Genomic DNA, 15,237 nt, shown 5'->3' on the forward strand with positions numbered 1-15,237 from the left:
TTGACAAGGTTTCACCGGATGGTTTGACACACCCCCCCCACAGCCAGATTCAAATTCCCCAGCTGCCTGAGGAATTCTGGGAGTTGAAGTCCACAAGTCGTAAAGTTGCGCATTGTTGCAACCCCCCCCCCCAAATCTAAGGCCATACTGCTTTGAGTTTTGAGCAGTGATGGAGCCCGACGTGAGTGATCGAATTGGATTCATCTTCTTCTTTTTTTTCCGTAGCAAAGGGTTGAAATCCACAAACTGCGCCAAGGCGAGAACCTCATCCTGGGCTTCAGCATCGGAGGGGGCATCGACCAGGACCCGGCTCAGAATCCCTTCTCGGAGGACAAGACAGACAAGGTTAGCATTGAATCCTCTTTTACTGGCGTATTTCGATATTCAATAGGTTGTCTATCCCAAGTTCCAAGGTGTTGTTATCAATATTTTAGCTCAAGAGTTGAAATATGGGACCCTTGGTGCTCTCCCAGCTTGGTGGTTTTCTTGTGGACATTACCCCACCAGGTAACGTCGTCAGTGTTGAAGTATTGAATTTTTTTTCTCATAGTTCCCTGTGATTATCCCTAATAAAAATAATTCTGCTTTTAGCTCTGTTGATTAGTTATCTCTTCCAGCAAGTTTTTTTTTATTCTCCTCCAATATTTTTTTGCTGCTGGTTTGTTCTCACTTTATATGCAATTCTTAGAAGCCAATCACCAGGGGATGGTGAGTTCTAGTCCCGCTTTAGGCATGAAAGCCAGCTGGGGTGACAGTGGGCCAATCACCAGGAAACAGTGAATTCTAGTCCTGCCCTAGGCATAAAGGCTGGCTGGGGGACTTTAGGCCAGTCAGCAGGTGATGGTGAGTTCTAGTCCCACGTTAGGCATGAAAGCCAGCTGGGTGACTGAAGGCCAATCACCAGGAAACAGTGAATTCTAGTCCTGCCCTAGGCATGAAAGCCAGCTGGGTGACTTGGGTCAATCACTAGGAGACAGTGAGTTCTAGTTTCACCCTACGCATGAAAGCTGGCTGGGTGACTGGGCCAATCACCAGGTGATGGTGAGTTCTAGTCCCGCTTTAGGCATGAAAGCCGGCTGGCTGACTATGGGCCAATCACCAGGTGATGGTGAGTTCTAGTCCCGCTTTAGGCATGAAAGCCAGCTGGCTGACTATGGGCCAATCACCAGGTGATGGTGAGTTCTAATCCCACCTTAGGCATGAAAGCTAGCTGGGTGACTATGGGCCAATCACCAGGTGATGGTGAGTTCTAGTCCCGCTTTAGGCATGAAAGCCAGCTGGGTGACTATGGGCCAATCACCAGGAGACACTGAGTTCTAGTCCCACCTTGTGCACGAAAGCTGACTAGGTGACTTAGGGCCAGTAATACTCTCCCAGCCCCCCAACCCGCCTCACAAGGTTGGTTGTTGTGGGGAAAATAGGAGGAGGAAGGCGCCATCTCGAGCTACTTATTGAAAATAATAACGACCAGGTAAAAAATAAAATGAATAAAGCAGAACCCCCTGTGACGTACTCCTATTTACATGATTAACAATGGCCGGAGAGAAAGGTCAGCGGGGGGGGGGTCATGAGAGCTCATCCAGGCAGTGACAGCCCTCCACCCCCCTAACCTCTTGTTTTTTCCCCCCCTCTCTAGGGCATTTACGTCACTCGCGTGACCGAAGGTGGACCGGCAGAAATGGCTGGACTTCAAGTCGGAGATAAAATCATGCAGGTAAAGTCCTGTTTTAAGCAACAGCTGGACACTTGGCCTCCGTTCTTGGTGTCTTTGAAGCCAAACGGGTGGGAGATTTATTATTATTATTCCAGATGCCCAAAGGTGCTTTTGTTTTTCCAGGAGGCCACTGGACTTTCTTGTTTTCTCTTTTGAAGACGTTTCGCTTCTCATCCCAGAAGCTTCTTCAGTTCTGACCGGATGGTGGAGAAGGGAAGGATTGATGCTCCTTGCAGGCAGCTGGTCATTTGCATCCTTTTGAGAAGGCCATTGAGGCCACTTGGAGGTTTCTCTGTGTCCTCCAGGGTCACCTGAGTGGTGCAAAAGGTTCCCGTAGTCTGCAATTCTTTTATCTGGAAATCCATTCTCCGTCCTATTCCCAAATTCCTACTCCCTCCTACTCCATGGGTCTTCATCCCAAATTGTATGGCTAAAAGTCTATGGAGATTCTCCATCATCCAGGCCATGATTGTCCTAATGGTGCTTTTTTCCTAGAGGCAACTGGTTTTTCTTTGAAGACATTTTGCTTCTCATCCAAGAAGCTCCTTCAGTTCTGACAGGATGGAGGGGAAGGGAAGGATTTATAGTCCTTGCAGACAGCTGGTCATTTGCATCCTTTGAGAGGGTCGTTGAGGCCACTTGGAAGTTTCTCTGTGTCTTCAGGGTCACCTGAGTGGTGCAAATGGTTCCTGTAGTCTGCAATTTTAGATTTAGATTTATATTTATTTTATTTATATGCCGCCCTTTTCCGGGAGGGACTCAGGGCGGCGAACAACTCAAAAGGGGAAAGGGGGAACATAGAACACAATACAAATAGTTAAAATAGCCAAGAATCACACAACCACACAGGTCGAGAGGGGAGGGGAACTCATCAACCCCAGGCCTGCTGGCAAAGCCAGGTTTTGACGGCTTTTCGGAAGGCCTGGAGAGAGGTGAGGGTCCGAATCTCTGCGGGGAGTTCGTTCCAGAGGGCCGGAGCTGCCACAGAGAAGGCCCTCCCCCGGGTAGTAGCCAGATAGCATTGGCTGGTAGAGGGAACCCGGAGGAGGCCGACCCTGTGTGATCTAATGGGTCTTTGGGAGGTAATTGGCAGCAGGCGGTCTCTCAATTTTTCCTATGGAAATCTGTTCTTTCTCCCACAACCATTCCAACCATTCTTCATCCCAAATTGCGTAGCTAAAAGTCTGTAGAGATTCTCCGTCATCCAAGCCACAGTTGTCCCAAAGGGGCTTTTTTTTCTGACCAGATGGTGGGGGAATGGAAGGATTTCTACTCCTTGCAGACAGCTGGTCATTTGCATCCTTTTAGAGGGTCTTTGAGGCCACTTGGAGGTTGGTCTGAGTCCTCAGGGTCCTTGTAGTGCAAATAGGCGTGGAAGGACCCATTTATCTGAGGACAAAGATAAACCTCCAAGTGGCCTCAAGGACCCTCTAAAAGGATGCAAATGATCAGCTGTCTACAAGGAATAGAAATCCTTCCATTCCCCACCATCCAGTCAGAGCTGAAGAAGCTTCTTGGATGAGAAGCGAAACGCCGTCAAAGACAAACCAATTGCCTCTAGAAAAAAAGCACTTTTAGGAGAACCATGCCTGGATGATGGAGAATCTTTTACATGGGATGAAGACCCATGGAGTAGGAGGGAGTAGGAATTTGGGAATAGGACGGAGAATGGATTTCCGGAGAAAAGAATTGCAGACTACAGGAACCTTTTGCACCAATCAGGTGACCCTGGAGGACACAGAGAAACCTCCAAGTGGCCTCAACGGCCCTTTAAAAGGATGCAAATGACCAGCTGTCTGCAAGGAATATAAATCCTTCCTTTCCCCACCATCCGGTCAGAGCTGAAGAAGCTTCTTGCATGAGAAGCAAAACATCTGGACTTTCTGTTGTTGTTTTTTAAGACGTTTTGTTTGTCATCAAAGAAGCTTCTTCAGTTCTGGCCAGGTGGTGAGGAGTGGAAATATTTCTACTCCTTGCAGACAGCTGGTCATTTGCATCCTTTTAGAGGGTCGTTGAGGCCACTTGGAGGTTTCTCTGTGTCCTCCAGGGACACAGAGTGTTGCAAATGGGGGTGGAACTGCTGAAAGGACTCTGTTGTGCAGCTCTCCACACTCATTTGTACAACTCAGGTGACGCTGAGGACGAAGAGGAACCTCCAAGTGGCCTCAACAACTCTCTAAAAAAGGATGCAGCTGCCTGCAAGGAGTATCGGTCCTTCCCTTCCCCACCATCCAGTCAGAGCCGAAGAAACTTCTAGAATGAGAAGTGTTGGAAGAAATATCCTTCTGGGTTCGGCTCCAAGTGGGGGAAAAGACACTGGAGACATGGAGGCTGCTTGGAAAGATGGTTTTAATGGTGGAGAGGACCACATGGTTTGAGTCCTGAACAGAAAAGGTGATCACATGCTTCAATGTTGGTGGAGAAAAAGAGAAGGGAAAAAATGAAGGAAGAGATGCCAAGTCCCTGGTTTTATGCCCCCTCTGGCCTTTGATCTTGATCTTGTATTCTGATTGGTTGTCAGACTCCCATGGGCCCATGCAGGGGCAACTCTCTAGGCTGCGTTTTGAATCCAGGTTTGGTTGAGTTCTCAGATGCCATGTGGCGAGTTGGGTAAAAAGGGCCAATATTATCATGCCTTAATCCCATCACTCTGGAGCTGAAGGGGAGAACTCTTTATTATGTAAAGTGGACTAGCTCAGGCTTTAATGGCTCATTGACAAAGGGCGATGGGCAGGCAGCTGCAGGCAGCTATTCTGTCTTTTAAAACAGGTTTCTTCCTTTTTTCACATCCAGAGAAATATTCTGCCTTTTCAATATTTCCTAGGATATTTCATTTTTTCTGGGAGAGGGCTGGGTGATAACTTCCTACAGAAGCAAAATGTCTTCAAAGAAAAACCAGAAAGTCCTCTTGGGGGAAAAATCACCATAAAACTCAATGGGGTAAAGACACAGAGAGCAGAGAAGAAAAACGGTCATCCGAAAAAGAAATTAGCCAAAAATAAGGAGAGAAATAAAGGGAGATGGGAAAGAGAAACTTGGGGGAGAGATACTCCAAAAATCGATATAAAGAAAAGATATAAGACACATAAAAAGAAGAAAAAGAAAATTTAGAAATAGGAGAATAGTAGAATGATATGATCCGGAGAAAGAGAGATTGTTAGCAAGGTAAAAAATATGTTTTCATTAGAATGTGTGGGAATTATTTTAAGAACCTTAAAGCTGATAAATAATTATGTTACGTTGATTATATAAAACTTGGAAGTTTGAAACTTGGAGATTCATATTGTTAATGGAAAATGGATGGAAATGATAAATTGTTTATTTTTAAAGAGGAAGAAAAAACTACGGACATGTTAAAAACTAGAAATTGGAGGATAGAAAAGTAATACCGCTAAAATTGGAAATATAATGTAAAACGAATTATGTTTTTTTGGGTGGGAATGTTAAAGGGGGGAATTCGGACAACGCTCTGTTCACAAAAGAATTTTTATTGTGTAACAAAAATAAAAAAAAATTTTTTTAAAAAAAGCACCATTGGGATTTCAAAATAAAAGCAATTTGTGCGGGTTGGAAAGAGCCAGATGTGTGACCGTTAAAATACCCAGGTTTGTCCAGGTCATCCCTTGAAGAGGAGAATATGTAAACACAACAACAGATAGAGTGGATGGAGGGAGGAGTAGAAGGAAAGATAGGAAGGAGAGGAGAAAGGAGAGGAATAGGAGAAAGGGAAAGGCAGAGGAAGAATGGGAGGGAATGTAAGAGTAGGAAAGAGAGGAGGAATGGGAAGAAGAGGGGAAGGGTAAAGGGGAGGAAGGGGAAGGAGAGAAGGGAAAGGAGAGGAGGAAGGAAGGAAGGAGAGAAGAAAGAGAAGAAAGGGGGGTAGGAAGGAGGGAGGGAAGCAAGGAGGGAAGGAAGGAGAGAAGGAGAGAAGGAAGGAGGGAAGGAAGGGGGGAAGGAAGGAGGAAAGGAAGGAAGGAGAGAAGGAGAAAAGGAAGGAGGGAAGGAGAGAAGGAGGGAAGGGGAAGGAGGGAGGGAAGAAAGGGGAGTAGGAGAGAAGAAACGAGGGAAGGAAAGAGGGAGGGAGGGAAGAAGTAGGACCGTTGTAAGATAAGATGGATCTATGGGATGTTAAAAAAGCAATCTTCAAGTATATTGTCAACTGTAGGGGAAAAATTGTTATAAATACATATTATTAATAACAGTTATGAGATCATATAACTGTGAATGTATATATGAAATTGATAAAATTAATTTAAAAAAAAAAACCCAGGTTTGATCTTGACGCTTCCCGTAAAATCACTCTGAATTTTCTTGGCAGGTGAATGGCTGGGATATGACGATGGTGACTCACGACCAAGCCCGCAAACGGTTGACCAAGCGGAACGAGGAAGTCGTCCGGCTTCTGGTGACCAGACACTCACTTCAGAAAGCTGTCCAGCAGTCCATGCTGTCCCAGCCCTGCCACTGAGCGGGGATGAATGGCGGTCTTCGGGGGACAACGGAGAGATGTTGGACCACAGCTCTATCACCCGTTGACCTGAGAAACTTTAAAAGAAAAAGAAGACAAGACATCTCCTGACACACCTATGCAAAAATGACTCTGTCCCAGCGGGGATCTTCACGGAGAGGGCACCTGGGGGAGGGAGGGGGGGCAGTTTGATGCCCACTGGATCGAAGACGGTGGGCATCAAACCGCAAACGAGGGAATCGCTTTTTTTCTGATCCACTGGGGGTCGCCCAAGAGCTTTTCTCCCACATATTCTCCAGTGGATGAATCCGTCCTTAAATTTCCGTTTTTTTGTGAGGCGGCCATCTTGAGGGACAAGATGGCCTCCTAATGAGCTTCTTGCAGTCCTCTTATCCAGACCAAAGTTGTTTTTTTTACTGCCGATATGTAGAATCCCGCACGGGGTTGTGTTACGAGGCGTCCAACCGTTGGCTGGTCTCTTCAGTAACGCCGAGAAGCCATGATAGACGGGCCTTTGAAAATGGTTTCCCTCAGTGGCCTTAACCCTTCGTTTTCCCGGCCTTCCCGCTCATCCAGAATTCCTGTTAACCACGATCGGTTGGAAACGGGCCGACGTTAGCGACTCCCGTTGTGTCGGAAGGCTGTGGTTTGCACCCTCGAGCGGGTCTCTCGACTTTTCCAAAGTTAACTTCCAATTTCCAAGAAATTGTGCCAAATTTTTTCCCCCCGAAGGCCTTTTTTCTACGTCTTGTAAATAACCTCCCTTCCAGCATTTGTATCACTAATTTATTTTAGTATATTACTGCCCTTTTGACTCATGAGTGGCGTGGCGGCCTAGAGGTGGACTTCTCGCCTCATAATCAGGAGGCTGTGAGTTCGATCCTAGGTAAAGTCAGGTATTTCTCTCTGGGCACAATGAGAATGTATCTGGTGAACAAAACTCGGCACTGGCGTCAGGAAAGGCATCCGGCCAGTAAGCACTCTGATAGCTCCATTCGGTTGCCCAGACTCCACTCCGCAGGGGATTATGGGATCATTAAAAGAAGATGATGGGTGATGACTGCTATTTTGACTTGTTTTAACTTCCAGGCCCTTAATCTCGGCCTGTCTTGTAAGGAAAATGTGTCACAACCCTTCGACCTGTTTCTTATACCTGTGGTTTGCCGTTTCGTAGCAGAAATGGCGAAGATGGTTGTTGGTTTTTTTGGGGACAAAGCCTTGCGGAGTTTTTTTGTTTTTTGTTTTGTACTTGCCGGATCACATCGATTTAGTTCGGAGGCTAAAGCTACCAATGGGCTGCTGTAGATCGTTTTACACATAATAAAACCAAGCTGGACTTCTGATCTCAAAAGTCTCTTCCGTTTTTTTTTAAAGAAAAGAAATTAAATTAGAAGCGTGGAGTCAATTTTAAAATAAAATTGCATATATGCCCAAGAAAATGAATGAGAAACGAGAATGAGAAATTCTGTTGAAATGTTGTACAGGTACAAATCAGGGGTGGGTTTCTCGCCCCGTTCCAACCGGTTCGGTTGGAACGGGGCCAGCGGCGTCCTCGTGCACACGCGCAGCGCAGGCATGCGTACTAGCGTCTGTGCGATGCTCCAGCTGCTCCTGGAGGATTGCGCAGGCGCTGTATGCGTCCTGCACATGCGTAGAAGCGCAGAACTCGTCAAAACCGGGTAAGGAACACGGGTGGGCCCTTCGCCGTTCCCGGAAGTTACTTACTTCCGGGTTCGCCGACCAACCGGTTCGCGGGGACCGCCGCAAACCGGTTGAAACCCACCCCTGGTACAAATAGTCCTTAACTTACAACCAATCGTTTAGTCACTGTCCGAAGTTACCACAGCACTTTAAAAAGTGACCCAGGGCTGTTTTTCACACTTAACGACCGCTGCAGCATCCCCGTGGCACCGGCCACGTCATCAAAATTCGGATGCCGGGCAACTGTCTTAAATATTTATCTTAGAGTCACGGGATCTTCTTTTGCGACCGTCTGACAGGGCAGCTGGATTCACTGAACAACCGTGTGATTCACTTAACACCTGTGGAAAGAAAGGTCGTAAAACGGAGCAAAACTCACTTCACAACTCTCTTAATTAGCAACAGAAATTTGGGGCTCCGTGGTGGTTGTATGTTCGGGGTGGTGTGGGGGCCTAGAGGCGGAGCTGTCACCTCGCAATCAGGTGGCTGTGAGTTCAATCCTAGGTAGAGGCAGATATTTCTCTGGGCACAATGACTGTATATCTGCTGAACAAAACTCAGCATTGGCAACAGGAAACGCATCCGGCCAATCAACACTCAACCCCCTTCAGTTGCCCAGGCTCCACCCAACAAGGGATTATGGGGTCATTAAAAGGTGATGATTAAAGCCACAATATAGAATCAAGACTTTCTGTTGCTACGCCAGGTGGTCGTTAAGTGAATTGCGACTGATTTTATGACCCTTTTTTTGCCACGGTTGCAGTCATTAAGTGAACTGTGCAGTCATTAAGCAAATGCAGCTTCCCCAGTGGTTTTGCTTGCCAGAAGATGGCTGGGAAATGGCAATCATGAGCCAGGAAACTGGAGCCATCATAAAATCCATGGTTAATTACTCTTTGAAGTTACAACAGTGTTGTGGCCCAGCAGGTGCCGTTGGAGCTGCCCCCAGACTCCCGACAGCGAGCGGCCCTATGAGTCGGCTTTGGAGGATGTGGAGGACCCTGGACAGGGTTCCGACTCCGAGCAGGGCACAGAGAGGCTGGTTGGCCACGAGGAGGCGCCTGAGCCTTGGACCAGTGGGGAGGAGACAAGGGAGTGTGATCCTGACGTCATGCATTGGAGCAGTGGCGAGGAGACAAGGGAGTTGGTCCTGGATGCCCGGCAACGGAGAGCTAATTGGTGTAAGGAACAGTTACGCAGTTACAGGAGATAATTGCACTCAGCTGGTGGTAATTAGGCTAGTTGGGTCATGAAACATGCGCAAGAAAACAAAGCTTAGAGAGAACCAAAGATCCCCCATCCATTCAACATTTATATATCTATATTACTTATAATTCTTCCAGTACTTAGTCACTGGTGTTATCTGGTTGGGTTATGAAATGTGCACAAGCATAACCACGTTCAGAGCGCACTGAGATCTCCAGTCCTTCCTCTTTCTCCTCCTGTTCCCACTTCTCCTCCACTCCACAAACCCCATTCCGTACTAACATTGATGATGTTACCTGTTCTGACCCCCTCGTACCACACCAACACACTCCGAGCCAAAGATAAGTTACGGCATTTAATTAACAGGTCCTTGGCAGCAAACCGGCACAGACAAGCTTGGGCAGCAAACCGGCACAGATAAGCCGTGGCAGCAATCCAGCCTACCAAGCTCACAATAATGTTCTCCGACAGTAATTCCTGCGTTGACGTCTGCAAAAGGGGTGTGTGCACAAGCAGTCCTTTTATAGTCTGGAGAGGAGCCTAATTACCACCAGCTGAGTGCAATTACCTCCTGTACTTGCGCAATTGTTCCTGACGCCTATTAGCTCTTCAGTGCCAGGCATCCCGGAACAACTCACTGCTAACGTCAGGATCACACTCCTTGCCTCCTCCCCACTGGTCCAAGGCTCAGGCGCTTCCTGGTTGCCAACCAGCCTCTCTGCACCCTGATCAGAGTTGGAACCCTGTGCAGGGTCCTCCACATCCTCCAGAGCTGACTCATAGGCCCCTCGCTGTCGGAGTCTGGTGGCAGCTCCAACGGCTCCTGCTGGGCCACAACAGTTACCTAACCAAGAAAACAACTAAGCTTAGAGAGCATCAGGGACTCTACATCATCTATCCATCCATCCATCCATCCATCCATCCATCCAAATCTAATCAAAAGAACCACCAGAAACACACACACCAACACTGACAAACCCCTCTCCCTTCTAGCTCTGATGATGTTACCTAGTTGGGTAATGAAACGTCTGCAAGAAAACAATCAAACTCAAGAGGACCTCACAGTCGTCCACCTCCTCTCCACAACCTCCACTCCCTTCCAACACCGATCTTGTTACTTAGACAGGTAAAGAAACGTCTGCAAGAAAACAACCCAGCTCTGAGAGCACCAAGAACCCCATAAATTGCAGCACCCTCCCCTGAAAGTAGCCCCCACGGTTCAACTTAAATGGGGAAGGGGCGGACCCATGTCTTCAATCCTGGTCAGATAGCTGTCAGGGTTGCAGGCGGGGGCTCTGCGATCCTGTTCTGACTGAGGCTTCCCCAAAAACTACGAAGCAGAGTCCTGGTCCCGACAAAACCCCTTTTATTCAACGAATGTGAATTCCTCTCGTTCACATTCAGCAAACAGTCTTTCTAAGGAATATTCATGACCACAGACCTTATCCAGCTTGGAAAGCTGCCATGTACATATTTTCCCAATGAGGTGCTGTGCAAGGAAAGGCTGGGCACAGAGTCTCTGAGATTTACGGACAGGTCTTCACACTCGGGAAACGAATCTAACAACCGACCGAACTAATAGTCTCCTGCAAACTCCACTCCCCTTTCGCTCCTCTTGTATATCCTCTGGGTGGGGCCATTCATCATTCACCTATGGCTTTACTCCCAAGTCGACCCTTGTTCCTTAGCTGTTCCCTTCATCTGGCAACCTCTGCTCAGGCGCACACTGGGAACTGGCTCCAGCTGTTCGTCTGCCTCATTCATGTCTGACTCTGAAGGCAGCTGGTAACTGTCGGACGGCTCTGGCCCCTTTCTGCCTCTGACACAGATCCCTAGTCCGAGCCTTCCCCAGCCTCCAGGATTGGCCCATGTCCCTCCCCAACCGCCTGACTATCCGATTCTGCTGGCGGCTCCGCTGGTTGCTGGGGGGCCACAACAGTTCTCTTCCAGAGGGATCCACAATCTCGCTCGGGTGTCCTGAACACCTTCAAATCTTTGGCAACCCAACAGGACCTTCGAAAGGAGCCTTTGTCAAACAACCACAAGGAAGTCATCATCGACAACCTGTTAGAAAACTTTAATAATAACGATACCCTGTATTCAGCCGTTTCACACAAAAGTTCTTACAAGAGATTTTTCAATGCTTCTTGACGCCAACATAAAGCTTTTCGAGGTAGTCCAACATCCTCCAGCCATTTCTCCCTGTGCACAAGAAAAAAGAGGACACCCAGAGTCCCAAGGTCACACGAGCAGTCCTTCAACCAACCAAACTCCTAAAGCAGGTTCTTCCTGGCCAAGAGGCCTTCCATGTAGGGTTCCCGTAAGAAATTGGAGGGCAAAACACGAGCATCATCTTCTCTTGCAAAGGACGACTTCTTTGGAAGCTTTTGAGGACTCCACATCCAAGAAAGTCAGGGGAGGAGGACTTTGGCAAGGCCGCACTGGTAGATTGTGAGACACAAAGGCACAAGAGGGCAGAGTAGGTTTGCTGCAATTAAGGTGGAATGGAAACTCAAGTTGTAGTCATTTTGCCAGTCCTGGTTTCTTTGGAGTAAGGCCACGGACACATTCGGATAGGCTCTACTCAATCTCATCATAAATTTGGTGGCGATACAAGCAGTAATGTTGGATCATAAAGACAATGTCGAAGACGATGGAGAAGAGGCCGAGGCCAAATTTGGTGGGGTCTCCAAAAACCAGCTTCCATTCATCTGAAAAATAAGAAGAAAGAGACAATTATGGCTTGCAAGAACCAGTAGGGTTGACCGACGGAGACTAACAAATACTTGGAAAAGCATAAATAGATTTTCCACTTTTATCATTCACAATGGAATGAAAAGATTTTGGCATTTTACTGAAGAGTCTATACAATTTTGTCAAGGAATTGCACAGCTGGTGTCCAAATGGAATTAGAGACGCTGACATGAGCTTGTAGTTTTATACAAATACATGTATTTTACATCTTTGTATACAGATTGTTGGGCAAACAGGAGCATCGTGAGGTAAATCAACACAGCAGGACAATCATGAGGTAATCGACACAGCAGGAGCATCCTGAGGTAAAAATCTACACAGCAGGAGCATCCTGAGATAAAAATCTACATAGCAGGAACATCCTGAGGTAAATCCATGCAGCAGGAGTATCCTGAGGTAAATCCATGCAGCAGGAGTATCCTGAGGTAAATCCACGCAGCAGAGCATCCTGAGGTAAATCCACACAGTGGGAACATCATGAGGTGAATCACAGAGCAAAAGGCACACAGAAGAAAAAGGCGGGAAAAGGGAAACACTCCCTCCAAACCAAAGCAACCAACCACAGCGCAAATTGTGTCACGCAGAAGCCAGCACTTTCCAAATGGTCAACCACAACTATGTGTCTGACTCACTGAACAACCTCATTGCTCTCTAAATTTAAATATCTTAAATATCTACTGCTTCCCTGTGGAATTTACAAACTTCATTACTCCATCACCAAACAGTATAGATTGCCCTCAACTTGCAAGTGTAATTGAGAACAGAACTTCCATTGTTAAGCAAGGTGATTGTTCAGTGAGTCGGTTAAAGAAGAAGATTGTTAAGTTACAACGGCACTGAAAAAAATGACCTACAACCGTTGCTGCCTTCCCACAGACATGTGATCAAAATTTGGGACTTTGGCCACTGACATTTATTTCTGATGGTTGCAGTGTCACGTGATTCCCCTTTTGCGACCTTCTGAGAAGCAAAGTCCAGGGGGAAGCCAGATTCACTTAACAACCATGTGACTAACTTAACAACTGTAGTGATTCACTGAACAACTGTGGCAAAAAAGTTGGTAACAACCGAAATTTTGGGCTCAGTTGCAAAGTACCGGTAGCCCTCAACTTAAACCATTCGTTTAGTGACTGTTCAAAGTTACAACTGCCCTGAAAAAGGTTATGAGCAGTTTTCTCACTTCTGACCATCGCAGCATGGTCACATGATCAAAATTCAGACAACTGGCAACTGGCTCGTATTATTTATGACGGTTGCAATGTCCCAGGGTCATATGATCCCATTTTGCGACCTCCTGACAAGCCAAGGCAATGGAGGAAGCCAGATTGACTGAACAACTGCGTTGCTAGCTTAACAACTGCACTGATTCACTTAAAAAGGGTTGTAGGAAAGGTTGTAAAACAGGGAAAAACAAACTTAACTGTCTCTTAACAACAGAATATTGGGCTCAAGAGTATATACAGTGTTTCCCCGAAAATACGATCTGTCCTGAAACTAACGCCTTGCCACATTTTCCGCATGGGCAAAAATATAAGCCCACCCCCGAAAATAAGACTCTCTGTCTGGCAGCCGGCCCACAACCACAGAGCGCACTCCTAGAGCAGCCGCTGCTGGAAGACTCGGCGGCCGAGTTCTGGAGTTTGGAAGCTGGGGAAGAAGTTATGCTCGGATCGCGGCGGCAGCGGCGCCCTGCAGGGAGAGCTAGGCCAGGGCATGGTGAGGCTGGGAGGCATGCTTGCTGGGGGCGGAACAGGCGCTCGCACAACCCCTCTCTCCAGCCGGGCAGAGCTCCATGCACTGACCTAGAGGGTAACCCTAATGTGCCAAGCCGCGGGAGCTGGGGGGCGGGCAGAGCGCCACATGTCTTGGCGCCTTAGGGATACCCTCTAGGTCAGTGAATGGTGCTCTGCCTGGCTGGAGAGTGGGTTTGCCGGGCGGCTGCTCGTGAGCGTGGTCACCTCATGGCTGCTTCGCCCCTGAGGCAGTGTCCGGCTCTTCGGGAGCCCGCTCGCAAGGGAGCAGCTATAGCAATAGCAATAGCAGATTTTTATATACTGCTTCATAGGGCTTTCAGCCCTCTCTAAGCGGTTTACAGAGTCAGCATATTGCCCCCAACAACAATCCGGGTCCTCATTTTACCCACCTCGGAAGGATGGAAGGCTGAGTCAACCCTGAGCCGGTGAGATTTGAACCGCTGAACTGCTGATCTAGCAGTCAGCTGAAGTGGCCTGCAGTACTGCACTCTACCCACTGCGCCACCACGGCTCTTGGCCCCGCAACCACGGCTCTTGGCCCCGAAACCCCAAAACAATAAGCCCTCCCCTATAATAAGCCCAAGGCCATATTTTGTGGGGCAAAAGAAAATAAGTCCCTGTCTTATTTTCGGGGAAACACGGTAGTAACAGAGTTGAAAGGGACCTTGGAGGTCTTCTAGTCCAACCCCCTGCCTAGACAGGAAACTCTATACGCGTGATGGCGAACCTATGGCATGTGTGCCACAGGTGGCACACGGAGCCATTGTTAGGGCACGTGAGACGTTGCCTTGTCAGCTGGCCAGTGCGCATGTACGGGCTGGCCAGGTGACTTCGGCCTTCTTTTAAGACCATTTTTCGCCCTCTGGAGGCTTCCTTGAAGTGACTTCCGGTTTGTCCGTAAGTCCATTTTTCTCCCTCTAGAGCCTTCTGGAAAGCTCCTGAGGCCTCTGGAGGGCATCCGGGGATGGGTGGGGAGGGAGGGAGGCTGCTTTCGCCCTCCCCAGGCTCATAGAAAGCCTCTGGAAGGACGAAACAACTGTGCCAAAAGCGAGGGAGGGGGTGCTTGTCGCTGGTTGGGCACGCATGCGCGCACGCAGGGGGGTAGCACGCATAGCATTATGGGTATGGCACATCCATGCACGAAACACACACACACACACCCGCGCTCCCCTACTTTTGGCACGGGAGCCAAAACAAATGGCTATCCAACATCTTAAAGACTTCCAGTGTTGGAGGATTCACAACTTCTGGAGGAAACTTGTTTCACTGATTCATTGTTCTCACTGTCAGGAAATTTCTCCTCAGTTCTAAGTTTCTTCTCTCCTTGATTAGTTTCCACCCATTGCTTCTTGTTCTGCCCTCGGGTGCCTTGGAGAATAGCTTGACTCCCTCTTCTTTGGGGCAACCCCTGAGATATTGGAAGACTGCTATCATGTCTCCCCTGGTCCTTCTTTTCATTAAACTAGACATCCCCAGTTCCTGCAAATGTTCTTCATATGTTTTAATCTCCAGTCCCCTCATCCTCTTTCTTCCTCTTCTCTGCACTCTTTCCAGAGTCTCCACATCTTTTTTACATCGTGGAGACCAAAACTGAATGCCGTATTCCAAGTGTGGCCTTATAAAGTGGTATTAACCCTTCA

At 47.9% G+C, this 15,237-nt stretch overlaps 2 protein-coding genes across 2 annotated transcripts in view; one reads left to right on the plus strand and one right to left on the minus strand.

Annotated features, from left to right (window-relative positions):
- Positions 1 to 230: 230 nt before the first annotated feature.
- Positions 231 to 6,273, plus strand: LOC148042200 (tax1-binding protein 3-like; the record flags this gene model as incomplete). The annotated part of the gene is given in 3 exon segments (XM_087703192.1): positions 231 to 345; positions 1,637 to 1,714; positions 6,033 to 6,273. Coding segments are annotated over 3 exon segments (343 nt in total), but the record flags the coding sequence as incomplete, so codon positions are not given.
- A 4,893-nt stretch (positions 6,274 to 11,166) lies between these two features.
- LOC148042201 (cystinosin-like) overlaps positions 11,167 to 15,237 on the minus strand; it is a 31,164-nt gene continuing 27,093 nt past the window's right edge. Inside the window, exon 11 of the mRNA XM_087703193.1 lies at positions 11,167 to 11,800. Coding sequence (XP_087559319.1) covers positions 11,670 to 11,800 — 131 coding nt within the window. The 3' untranslated portion in view covers positions 11,167 to 11,669. The remainder of the gene's footprint in view (positions 11,801 to 15,237) is intronic.

Source organism: Thamnophis sirtalis, unplaced genomic scaffold (assembly GCF_051295495.1).
Source record: "Thamnophis sirtalis isolate CommonGarterSnake01/CBP01778 unplaced genomic scaffold, rThaSir2_p1.2 scaffold_68, whole genome shotgun sequence".
NCBI classification, from domain to species: domain Eukaryota; kingdom Metazoa; phylum Chordata; class Lepidosauria; order Squamata; family Natricidae; genus Thamnophis; species Thamnophis sirtalis.